Source organism: Mercenaria mercenaria, chromosome 18, assembly GCF_021730395.1.
Source record: "Mercenaria mercenaria strain notata chromosome 18, MADL_Memer_1, whole genome shotgun sequence".
Taxonomy (NCBI): Eukaryota; Metazoa; Mollusca; class Bivalvia; order Venerida; family Veneridae; genus Mercenaria; species Mercenaria mercenaria.
In genome coordinates, this window is record NC_069378.1 from 1,454,528 (window position 1) to 1,466,551 (window position 12,024).

General features: G+C 34.2%; 1 protein-coding gene across 3 annotated transcripts in view; it reads left to right on the plus strand.

Annotated features, from left to right (window-relative positions):
* Window positions 1–8,659: 8,659 nt before the first annotated feature.
* LOC123539304 (low-density lipoprotein receptor-related protein 1-like) overlaps window positions 8,660–12,024 on the plus strand; it is a 286,494-nt gene continuing 283,129 nt past the window's right edge. For all 3 annotated transcript variants that reach the window (XM_053530562.1, XM_053530564.1, XM_053530563.1), the window contains exon 1: window positions 8,660–8,942. In XM_053530562.1, the coding sequence (XP_053386537.1) occupies window positions 8,867–8,942 (76 nt within the window). In that variant the 5' untranslated portion in view covers window positions 8,660–8,866. The remainder of the gene's footprint in view (window positions 8,943–12,024) is intronic.

Below are 12,024 nucleotides of genomic sequence, written 5' to 3' on the forward strand. Positions count from 1 at the left end.
CAGTCTATTCTCATCTCTTTCTCTGAATTCGAATTATGTCATCGGAATACAGGTTAAGCTATCCAGACATGAATGCTATTATGTATTTCAGGTATACTTTCCGAGTTTGCAGAAACACCCCTGGCCGCAACCTTTAAGAGCTACCCGGACGATGTTAGAAAACACAATAAGTCAGTATCAAGACAGACAAAGGTTCAGTACTTGTCATGGGACATACCAGCAAGGCACGAGCAGAATTTCCAATTAGATAGTCGTGAAAGATTGCTTTAAAGATATCCTATAGAAACAACAAAGCTCAATGAAAGTTTCCAGTGCCACTGAGTACTAAATATAGATTACATAAGTAACAGCAATGTTATGGGTGGGCAGTTGGTATAAACCACTGCGTATGTCCGAAAATTATGAGAAATTTCTATATCATTCGAAGCAGTAGTATTTTTAAAAGTGCACTTTGATAGAAAATTATATGTGACAAAAAAAACTATACATAGTCATTTTCTTGTGATGCCTTGTTAGAACTATGTATTGTATGTCTACATCTACGGGAATACTCCCAACAATCAATTTCTGATCATAACTGGGAGGTCGGGGCAGTTGTTAAAAACATGTTTCTATGTTACATGATACATGATATACATGTGTTAAGAGAGTAAGAGCAGTAATATGTACAGCTTTGTTAAAAATAAAAAAAACAGGATGATGACATTAGTACAGATGCGAGTCTAGGTCAGATGTGAAGCACTGAAGGTTCACACTGTCCTTGATGTTATAAGGCAAGGCGTTCCAGTATCTGATCGTGCGGGGGAAAAAGGAGTTCATATGATATTGTGTTCTTGAAGATGGAATGATAAAGTTTAAATTTCTAGAGGCTGTCAGGTGGTTATGATCTACAGAGACGAGGTTGTGTGATATTTTATACAACATAATTAAAGATGCATGTATTCTTCTCTGTTCTAATGTCTGCCATTTAAGAATTTCAAGCATTGATGTTACGCTGCTTTGGTATGAGTAATCATTCATAACATATCTGGCTGCAGCTCTTTGTACCTTTTCTATCTCATATGCTAAGTTTTTCTGCCATGGATGCCATATGGTGTTACAGTATTCTAATTGTGGGCGGACGTATGTTTTATAGGCAGTTTCTTTGATATTACGGTTATTACATTTTACATTTCTTTTTATGAATCTGAGAGTGTTATTAGCTTTTGAAGATGTAGTTTCAATATGTTTTTCGGCGACGCCGTCTAAATTCGTTTTCGTTTACCTATGCCACGTGACTTCAGTTTGCCAATCAAACTACTTGATAACGCATTATAGATAATTTATCAAAATGGAAGATTTATGCAACACTCTGCCTGATTGGACGAGAGTGTCAATTTCTTTCACTCTGTTGATTGTGCTACGCTGAGTGAAATGTAGACAAAGCGTTTATCCTAAACGACGCTGCTCACAGTTTTAAATTAACTTTGGCTCAGTATATTTAGCAAGAATATTGATATATCTCAAAATAATAAGTAAGTTTAATAAATATGATAAAAACCTGTTCAAATACCAACATATATCAAATTAAAGAAAGAGCTGAATACGGTCTGCGTATCACATGAATAAGGGTGTGATAAGAGTCTTTTATGTAGAGAAGTGATTTTTAAAAGATTTTCCTTGTTACAATTGTCGTCTGTATATGAAAAGGTTTCTTGCTTTTGTGACTTATTCAGTTTGCATATTAAAATGAGTACTTGTTTGCTTTGATATATTTGTTACAAATTATTTAACTGATCTGTTATATATGAAGATTTTTCTTTAGTATGGTATGCAAATATTGAACTCAGTTGAAATCTGTTTCATTATATATATGCTATATAATGTCTGAATCTCATTACACTGAAATGAAGGTACGTTGCATACAGTTTATATATGAAATATTGAAATAATTACAATTGTATGTTTTGCTTGACCTTCACTTTTGATAGGTGTGACGTCATTGTCCAAAGATTCACGAATAGCGAATATGCATTTGTTGAAGCGGGATCAGTTGGCCTATTTCAGAAATAAATAAAAATAATAAATAAAAAAATCCTTTAATTGATTTGTTCTCATGTATTCTAATCAAACTTGATTTGTAGCATCTTTATTAGGCCTGCAGCCAACTTTGTTCAGCTGGGACATTTGACCCCTTTTAGGGGCTGCTAGAGCTAAAACTAGAAATGCCTTTATACAGCGTCTCATGAACAGCTTGGTGGATCTTTGTCATACTTTGTCTGGAGCATCATGATAAGGTCCTCTTCCAAATTTATTTATATAGGAACTTGGGCCCTATTATGGACCACTATAGCTAAAAGTAGATATGCCTTTCTTCGCATTAACCACTAAAATATAATGGATTTTTATCAAACTCGATGTGTAACAATATCGTAAGGTCTCCTGCTATTTTGTTACAAATGGGGAGAGGGACCAATTACGCTAAAAATATAAACACGTTTAATGACCTCTTCTCATGAACCGCTTCATGAATCTTCATCAAACTACTGCTGTAATTATTCGTCTAAGGATAAACGAAACAAAAATTGCAACCCTACGAAACTTTTGCGAAAAATTAAAAGAGAACCATTTAAATTGTTAAAGTGTGGTGTTTAGTTTTGCAATTTGAAAAATGTTAGATGAAAGATGAATGTTAGATGAAAAATTCATAAACTTCTTTCCTTATTACAATTCGCCGACCATCATTTTTAAAGATATTTCTTATTTCCAACTAAAGTCATCACTAATAGTAATCCCAAGATATTTAGCATTTTCTGTAGTTTTTAGTTCTTGATTATGTAGTTTATATGGAAAAATGATATTTTTTCTTTTTTTTGTTTTTGTTTGGAGATTCTTATGATTTCGCATTTATCAGGATTGAATTCCATAGACCATTTACATTCCCATTCTTCTAATTTTGTCAAATCATCTTGAAGTTTGTTTAAGTCTACTAATGAGTCGATGGTGAGGTTTATGATGGTATCATCAGCAAATAAACGTATTCTACTTTTAACAGAGTCGGGAAGGTCATTGATGAAACAGAGGAAGAGACAAGGACCCAACACTGAACCTTGGGGAACCCCTGATAGAACTGGTAGAGAATCAGAGTGTGAGCCTTCAACTACTACAGATTGAGAGCGATTACTAAGAAAAGATTGAATCCAAGATAGAGATGTTTTGTTGACACCAAGTTTCATGAGTTTATAGAGAAGAAGTTGATGGTCGACCTTGTCGAAAGCTTTCGAGAAATCCATTACAATGAGATCTGTTTGTTTCCCAGATTGGAGATTGTCAAAAATTTCTTGTGTAAAGGATAATAGTTGAGTCTCACAGCTATGTTTGGAACGGAAGCCATGTTGGAAAGGTGTGAGAAGATTGTTGCTGTCGAAATGGCGCATGATGTTAGAGACCATGATATGCTCCATTAGTTTGGAAGCTATGCATGTCAAGGAGATTGGCCGATAATTGCTAGCTTTATATTTAGGACCCTTTTTATATACAGGTGCAACGATAGCAGTTTTCCAGTCCTCTGGAACTATACCAGTTCTCAGTGAGTTCTGGAAGACTTTAGTGAGAAAAGGAGCTGTTTCGAGAGAAAGTTCTTTAAGCAATCTTGGTGATAGTTGATCCGGACCAGACGCCTTGTTAGGATTCAGATCCTTGAGCATTTTCAAAACACCTTCTACAGTTATATCTATATCGGTCATGTGTCCGGGAAAATACACATAGGTATTGGCTTTGTTGTATAACGCCCTGTTAGAACTTTTATTGTATGCATCCAAGGAAAGATACATAATCATTGGCTTTCTTGTAATGCTCTGTTAGAACTTTGTATTGTATGCATCCGAGGAAATATACATAATCATTGGCTTTCTTGTAATGCTATGTTAGACTTTTGTATTGTATGCATCCGAGGAAATATACATAATCATTGGCTTTCTTGTAATGCTATGTTAGACTTTTGTATTGTATGCATCCGAGGAAATATACATAATCATTGGCTTTCTTGTAATTCTATGTTAGACTTTTGTATTGTATGCATCCGAGGAAATATACATACTCATTGGCTTTCTTGTAATGCTATGTTAGACTTTGGCTTTCTTGTAATGCTATGTTAGACTTTTGTATTGTATGCATTCGAGGAAATATACATAATCATTGGCTTTCTTGTAATGCTATGTTAGACTTTTGTATTGTATGCATCCGAGGAAATATACATAATCATTGGCTTTCTTGTAATGCTATGTTAGAACTTTTGTATTGTATGCATCCGATGAAATATACATAATCATTGGCTTTCTTGTAATGCTATGTTAGACTTTTGTATTGTATGCATCCGAGGAAATATACATAATCATTGGCTGTCTTGTAATGCTATGTTAGACTTTTGTATTGTATGCATCCGAGGAAATATACATACTCATTGGCTTTCTTGTAATGCTATGTTAGACTTTTATATTGTATGCATCCGAGGAAATATACATACTCATTGGCTTTCTTGTAATGCTATGTTAGACTTTTGTATTGTATGCATTCGAGGAAATATACATAATCATTGGCTTTCTTGTAATGCTATGTTAGACTTTTGTATTGTATGCATCTGAGGAAATATATATAGAGCTAATTCATCTACCCAAGAAAAAAGTATTCAAAGGGTATCAGTTGTTACGTTACGTAATTGAAGAAATGCACCAGAGGTGCTGGCATTAGAGCAGAATATAAGGATCTTACACGCCTGCCTGTGTAAGACGGGGTGGAAAACCGAACGTTAGCGTTACACAGGCAGGCATGTAAGATCCTTATACTCTATTATTAATCACAAATTGGCAAACGTTATCAACATCAACAAATGAACTTGCAGAATAAGTCACCATAATTAAATAAGTATGATCTTTTTAATTAATGTTTAAACGTGTCATCAATTAAGTTGAAATAACTATAAAAAAAAAAAAAAAGGGAAATAAGTCGCTCGGTTCATGAAAAACATATATGCCTCTCAAATGTTGAAGCTGAGGAAAAGACACGCTCTCTCGTCGCATCTTTTTTTTTTAATTTTCGGAAGAACGATTTATCAATATGGTGTTGCCTTACAGTGCATCCCCACCTCCGGCCCACTAGTGAACAACACTGGGGAGACTGAAATAGTGTATTCATGGGGAGAGGAAGTAACTGTACTAAGAAACTGGCAGACCAGTATCTGGCCAATATTGAACCGATATCATTTTGTATATCGAATTGATATCGTTTCGACAAAATTTGGCCGGTACTCGGACGAGTTTTCGACATCTGTCCCACAGGGGCATGTCACTGGGTCTGTCGTTGGATTTTTTTTGTTTTGGAGACTGACTTTAAATTGAGATGGCTAACTAATGAATAAAAGTGTCCTGGCAGACATAACTAACTCAAATGTAAAAGTTGTATTTGACAAGTTATTTTGTTACAGTTTGAATGGTACAGAACCTCGTTTGGCGTCTGCACCGTGAACCCGATTGCATTAAAGTGTAACCGAATCTACTCCTCACTGATTAAGCTAGTAGTTGGCAGAACCTCTTCTGCCTGATAAATCTTATAACTATTCGCTGCCACCATCCAAGATAACTTGGAAACTTATTAAGTAATAAAATAAGCAAAACTTGTTACTTCTAATACTAATTTTAATTTACAGTCAGTCTGCACAGTCCCACATTTTTATAAAGTCCAGAATACAATGTATAATAAAATGTCAGGTATGAATACGCAAGATTTTAAATGCAAATACAAACAGTCAATTATAGTAAGATGTAACTTTCAACAGGATATACTGGTGCAAAATACAAAGTTTTAACCTAAACTCAACTTTCTCTCAAAAGACTCCTCTTTTAGATATTCAGACCTTTATATACAGGAGCACCTGAAAATCACAGATAGACCCGAAGACCCAACTATCTCGGGTAGACCCAAAGACCCCAATGTTTCAGGTTACTTATGGTGAACTACAGTACAAAAAAAAGAACAAAGGGTTTAAGTCTTACTTTTCCAGAAATGATGGGTTAACCTGTAAATGTCATAAATTAATGTAACTACAGACCCAATATGTCAAATTGACTCCAGGCCTACTTATTCCAGTTACAAGGCAGAAATATAAGATTTACAACAGTATCTGAAACTTTCAGGTTAACCTGATAATCAATGGTTAAATTACATAATAAAGTGGCTGGAAATCCCAGGTTCTTACTGACCAATACTTAACACCCAATTAAGCAATTAACAGTTTTATTATACTCTACCAATTATAACTATTAGCATTATGACAAAAGTATCAAAATTAATATTCATATCTCTTAAGAGAAAGGTTTGCATGATTATATTGTTGATATTTTATATTTTCATATGTATGTATCTTGCAAATTGAAACTTTAATAAAAAATGATATCTTTCTGTTAATACAAAGAAAAATGTGTTGCATTTAAGAAATTACAACAAAAGTATGCTTAAGCAGGTATGAAAGTTAAGTACATTTATTCTAGAACCTTATCTGGGTGAAAAGCAAACCGATCGTTTGGTTGAACGATAGGCAACTCTGCATTAAATTGATAAATTTTGAACTGTGTGTTCTTCCCCTTAGTTATTATGTACCGATCAAAGCCCATTTAGTAACATTTTATGATATTTTTCACTTATAGTTAAGAAACAAGAATACCCATTACACAGAGCTGCTTCCTTTATACGAAATATGTATCATATTTCGTATATATAAAATTGTCACTTTCGAATTCAATATAGTTTTATGGTGTTACGGATTTCAGATTGTAGCTACAAATAATTTCATTGCCAAGATAGATAAAGGCAGGTACAAATACAATATTGTGCATGTAACTTTTTGACATTGATAATATTTATACCATTCCTTAGGTCAAGTACGGTTATCAAAGTTTATATGAGCCGCACTATGAGAAAACCAACATAGTGCATTTGCAAACAGCATGGATCCAGACCAGCCTGCGCATCCGTGCTGTTGCAATTAGAGAAACCGTTAGCGAACAGCATGGATCCTGACCAGACTCACGGATGCGCAGGCTGTGGTCGTAATTGCTCTTTGTTGGTTTTCTCATGGCCAGACCAGTCTGCGCATCCATGCTGTTCGCTTCTAAAGCCTATTGCAATTAGAGAAACCGTTAGCGAACAGCATGGATCCTGACCAGACTCACGGATGCGCAGGCTGGTCTGGGTCCATGTTGGTCGTAATTGCTCTGTGTTGGTTTTCTCATGGCCAGACCAGTCTGCGCATCCATGCTGTTCGCTTCCAAAGCCTATTGCAATTAGAGAAACCGTTAGCGAACAGCATGGATCCTGACCAGACTCACGGATGCGCAGGTTGGTCTGGGTCCATGTTGGTCATAATTGCTCTGTGTTGGTTTTCTCATGGCCAGACCAGCTTGCGCATCCATGCTGTTCGCTTCTAAAGCATATTGCAATTAGAGAAACCGTTAACGAACAGCATGGATCCTGACCAGACTCACGGATGCGCAGGCTGGTCTGGGTCCATGTTGGTCGTAATTGCTCTGTGTTAGTTTTTTCTTGGCCAGACCAGCTAGCGCATCCATGCTGTTCGCTTCCAAAGCCTATTGCAATTAGAGAAACCGTTAACGAACAGCATGGATCCTGACCAGACTCACGGATGCGCAGGCTGGTCTGGGTCCATGTTGGTCGTAATTGCTCTGTGTTGGGTTTCTCATGGTGCGGCTCATATATACTTACGCTATTAAACAACACTCCAATTTGGTCGGGAAAATCAGATTTAAAAAAAAAAGCACAATGCGAAAATCTAACACGACATTATAAGTACTCAGTGACCAAGTAATTAGTGTAAATGAATTTGAATGACTGCCTTTAAAACACTTGTGGCATCGAAAGTTGTGTCGGCGTAGATTTTAATTCCTTGATAAAAGGAAACAAAAAATGGGGAAAATGACGTAGTTTGTAATCTTCTTCAGTATTACGTTACTGCATGAATTATTAAAGATGCATGTGTCGGTGTAGACGTGTAAGAACACACACACAAATAGAAAGCGGCCTTTTGAGTGTATTTCAAAGGTTCCGCAGAAACTGAGAAATTGTCATAACGAAGTCAGAGTGTCATTAAAAGGAAGCTGCATGTCTCTTTGTTAGTTTCCTGAATAAGAATTCTCCCAATTTCATCAATTCGTGCTCCGATTAGGGAAACCTCAACAATCCACTGCTGTATTCCTTAGTGGAACATAACATGAAAATTCTAGTCGGTACAGGCGCTATTTTGATGATCGATTTTTATTTTTCGGTTATAAATAATAGGAATTCTGTTTCTCCGTTCATTTCTAGAGACCTGAACTATTTCGCTTTCGTTTTTCGTAGGCGGTTACCGTTTTATATTTTATCGCAGTTATTTTTTATTTTTTTATCTTGTCAGTCTATTTGCGTAGTTTTTAGTAAATAAAAGAAAATCAAAAGAACCTGATAAGTTATGTTCAGACGTTATTTAAACCGTTTCTTGCACGATATGTATTTACTGTTAAAAGCCGACAATCGTTGACCTTTGATTTAGTCAATGCCGCTTTTGTAACGGTCACCTGTATAAAATATGATAGGTGTAAATCTATTTATAGCCACGGTCATATAGACCACGTGGTTTATGCTATTTGGAGTACACTAAAATTTTGTCACATAGAAGTTTAATCCGTGACATAAATTTGTGCACGCTTGGATTTATATAGTGTTTTTTCATAGCTGTGTGTTTTTTTTCTCCCGGAATAATCATTGTCTAGTTTGGAATTACATCATAGAAATGAGATAAAATGGGATTGGAGTAAAATTAAAAACATCGTCTGCAAACATGGGGAACTTGTTTTGGAAGTTTATTTTCGCAAGTGGATTTTTATGTCACCTGAGAAATTTTGTTTTGTGTGTAGGTAAGTAAATTGGACCAGTGTCTGCTCTAAATATTTTCTTTACATCGTAAGATATTAATATATGATGAAAGAAAGTCAAATATTGTTTTTCTTACATTTTATTTCAGGGCAATATTTTTGAAGCGCAAAATGCGTGCAAGTTCCCTGTTACGTACCCCATTTATCAATTGAATTACATGACATTTCGACTTTTTTGCGACTTAGTTATCAGAAGTAAGGAATATGGTCCCTTTTTTCAAGGTCGATAGGAAACGATGTTATATTTGACCATTTTTATATATAATTTTTAGTGGCTGAGTAGAGCACGTATACAGAGAGAAAAAATACATTTATTTTTATATGTTATGTAACAACTGGGAAGAAATTTCAGTGATACAAATAAATGTGGAAAAGGGATAGCCTACCTGCATATAAAATAATTTGTTTTGTACGTAGGTTATGTGGTCCAGACTTGACAAATGAATTGGCCAATCTAATTTAGAGAACTTATTACAGAAGTGATATGCCTTCACATGGTGCATTAATATAAAATTTGTATTGTTCTGTAATGTAACATTAATAATTTGTTTGCATTACAGTGAATTTGTTTAACAGAAAACAAATATGTAGAATTCCTTTGAATGTCAATCATTAGAGGAGATAGAAAACACCAAAGAATGTGACTTAATTGGTAATTAAATAACCCTTACCTTGCTAAATTTCTATAATGAACTTGGCCATCTTTCAATATGGACAGTACTATTAACTGTTAAAAGGGGTGCTTACGGAAAGATACTGAGTCTGACTGAATGGTGAACAGTGCAGATCATGATCAAACTGCATGGATGTGCAGGCTGATCTACACTGATCGCAAAGGCAGAATCAGTCTTGTCCAGTATGGTGGGGGTTATGTTCATATATATAAACAGGTAATCTGATTTGATTTATGTTCCATGCCGGTTATGATAGTAAAGTTTAAGCAACTTTATAATATATTTTTTTTTTACAATTTTTAGGTCCTTCAGTTTAAATACACATATCCCTATATAGTGGCGATACACCTGTAATACACCTGTTTACACACTGTTATGCTGAATACTTCATAGAATGATGACAATCTTAAGATACAAGGGGTCTCTAAAGGGAAATGACATAGATCTTCATATATAAGTGTCTGTAAACAGATCTAATATTTCGTTTTTAAATTCCGATGGTGACTTTTTTTATGTAAAATATCAATGTTTTTGTCTGCATGCTTCAGATGAGATAAAACCAGTTATATTTGTAATTTAATTAAGTTAAGAATGAATAGGCTCAATCATAAAAATATGTTTTGATATAATGACTAATATATATATATACTTCCAATTAACTTTAATCTTGAAGCTTAGTGCCACAAATTCGCAAGTTCAGAGTGAATTAACCTAAATTTATTCACTGATGAATTTCCAAGTTTCAATGAAAAAGGTAGATTTGCAGCAATATTATAGACTGATATAATTCAAGTAAAATCATCCTATGTGGTAATAATGAAATAGGGTACCCGGTAACCCTACAAGGATTTCAAATATATAATGAAAATATTACCGTAATTACCCCCAAACTAAACACACCAGGGGTGTTGCAATTTACTGGAGGAGACAGGGTGCCTGGGAACCTTTAGCCCTTACCCTGCTAAATTTCTATAATGAACTTGTCCATTTTTCAATTTGGACAGTACCAGTAACTGTTAGAAGGGGTGCTTACCAAACATATACTGCCTAAATGGCAAACAGTGCAGATCATGATCGCAAAGGCAGAAAAAATCGTGTTCAGCATGATAAGGGTTAGATAGGGGCCCAATTTCAAAGAAAAATATAAATTTAGGGATGGGGATGGGGGAATTTATTTATTATAATTGAGTGAGAGTTTAAATACAGGAATTAATATGATATAGTCATGGTCTTCCTTTAGACACGCACTAATGAATTAACTCAGGTTGAATGCAATTTGATGTTATAATTAAACTGCATAATAATTATATGCTTTTATTTACCCACGTTTTATCAGCTTAGCTGCCAACTAGCTGAGTCTTAACTTGTTTGGTTATTGACAAAATTTGAGCACTATGTTTTCGGACTTTTTTTTTTCTATAAGAAAAGCTTGCATGTAATGAAGGAATATATAAGTTCAAAACCACAATTCAGAAAATTACAGGAATACATTTTGCATTCATGGTTGACAGTTTTATTGTAAATCTGTTATGGTTCTCTTTAAAATGTATCACACAGTAAAATGACAGTTGCTTTATAAAATATATATCACATTTTACAATGCTTTCCACCACATTGCATTTTATGTATTACAAGTAAAAAAAACATTCACTTTAAATTACACTTTAAGGCAATACAATATATTTTTTTAATGCGGATTCTACTAAGCACCATAAAACTGTTCTTTATTCTTTGGAATGTCATTTTTAGTTTGTGTATTTCGACCTAGTGGCACAATATTATTTTGAACTTTTTTTTTTTCATATAGGATTTTCTGAAATACTGCTTAATTAAATTAAAAAGTATTTATTAGTCTTATTTCAAGTCACATTTTAATGATATTTTAAAGGCTTGAATGGATATTAATCCATGAATAAACTTTATGTGGCCTTATTATTGTAAGAAAGTCATGAAATGGTCCAAATATTTAATTAAGTAATATGACATAACATATATAATCTGTGTTGGAATTGTGTAATATGTATATATTGTTTTAATTGGTGGGTGGTAAATTATACTGATTGATGTAAATGTATTGAACATGGTTTTACAACCAAATGCATTTCAAACTTTGGGGAATTTAATATTTTCATTTTTCATGATAATGTTATGTTGTTTACTATGAAAATGTTGCAAATTTTATGTAGATTTGCTTTTTCAGGTTTATTTATAAATATTTTGAAGTTTGTACTTAGGTCCAAGAAATTTTTATTTTACTATTTTTGCATTTTAGATGAAATATTTAGTCAATAACACTGTCTACCTGGTAGCAATAAATATTTACTTTTTGAAGTTAGTTGTCAGTCAGTAAGGAAGGTGTCTGGCATGTTTTAGCTAGAAGCTGCATTAAG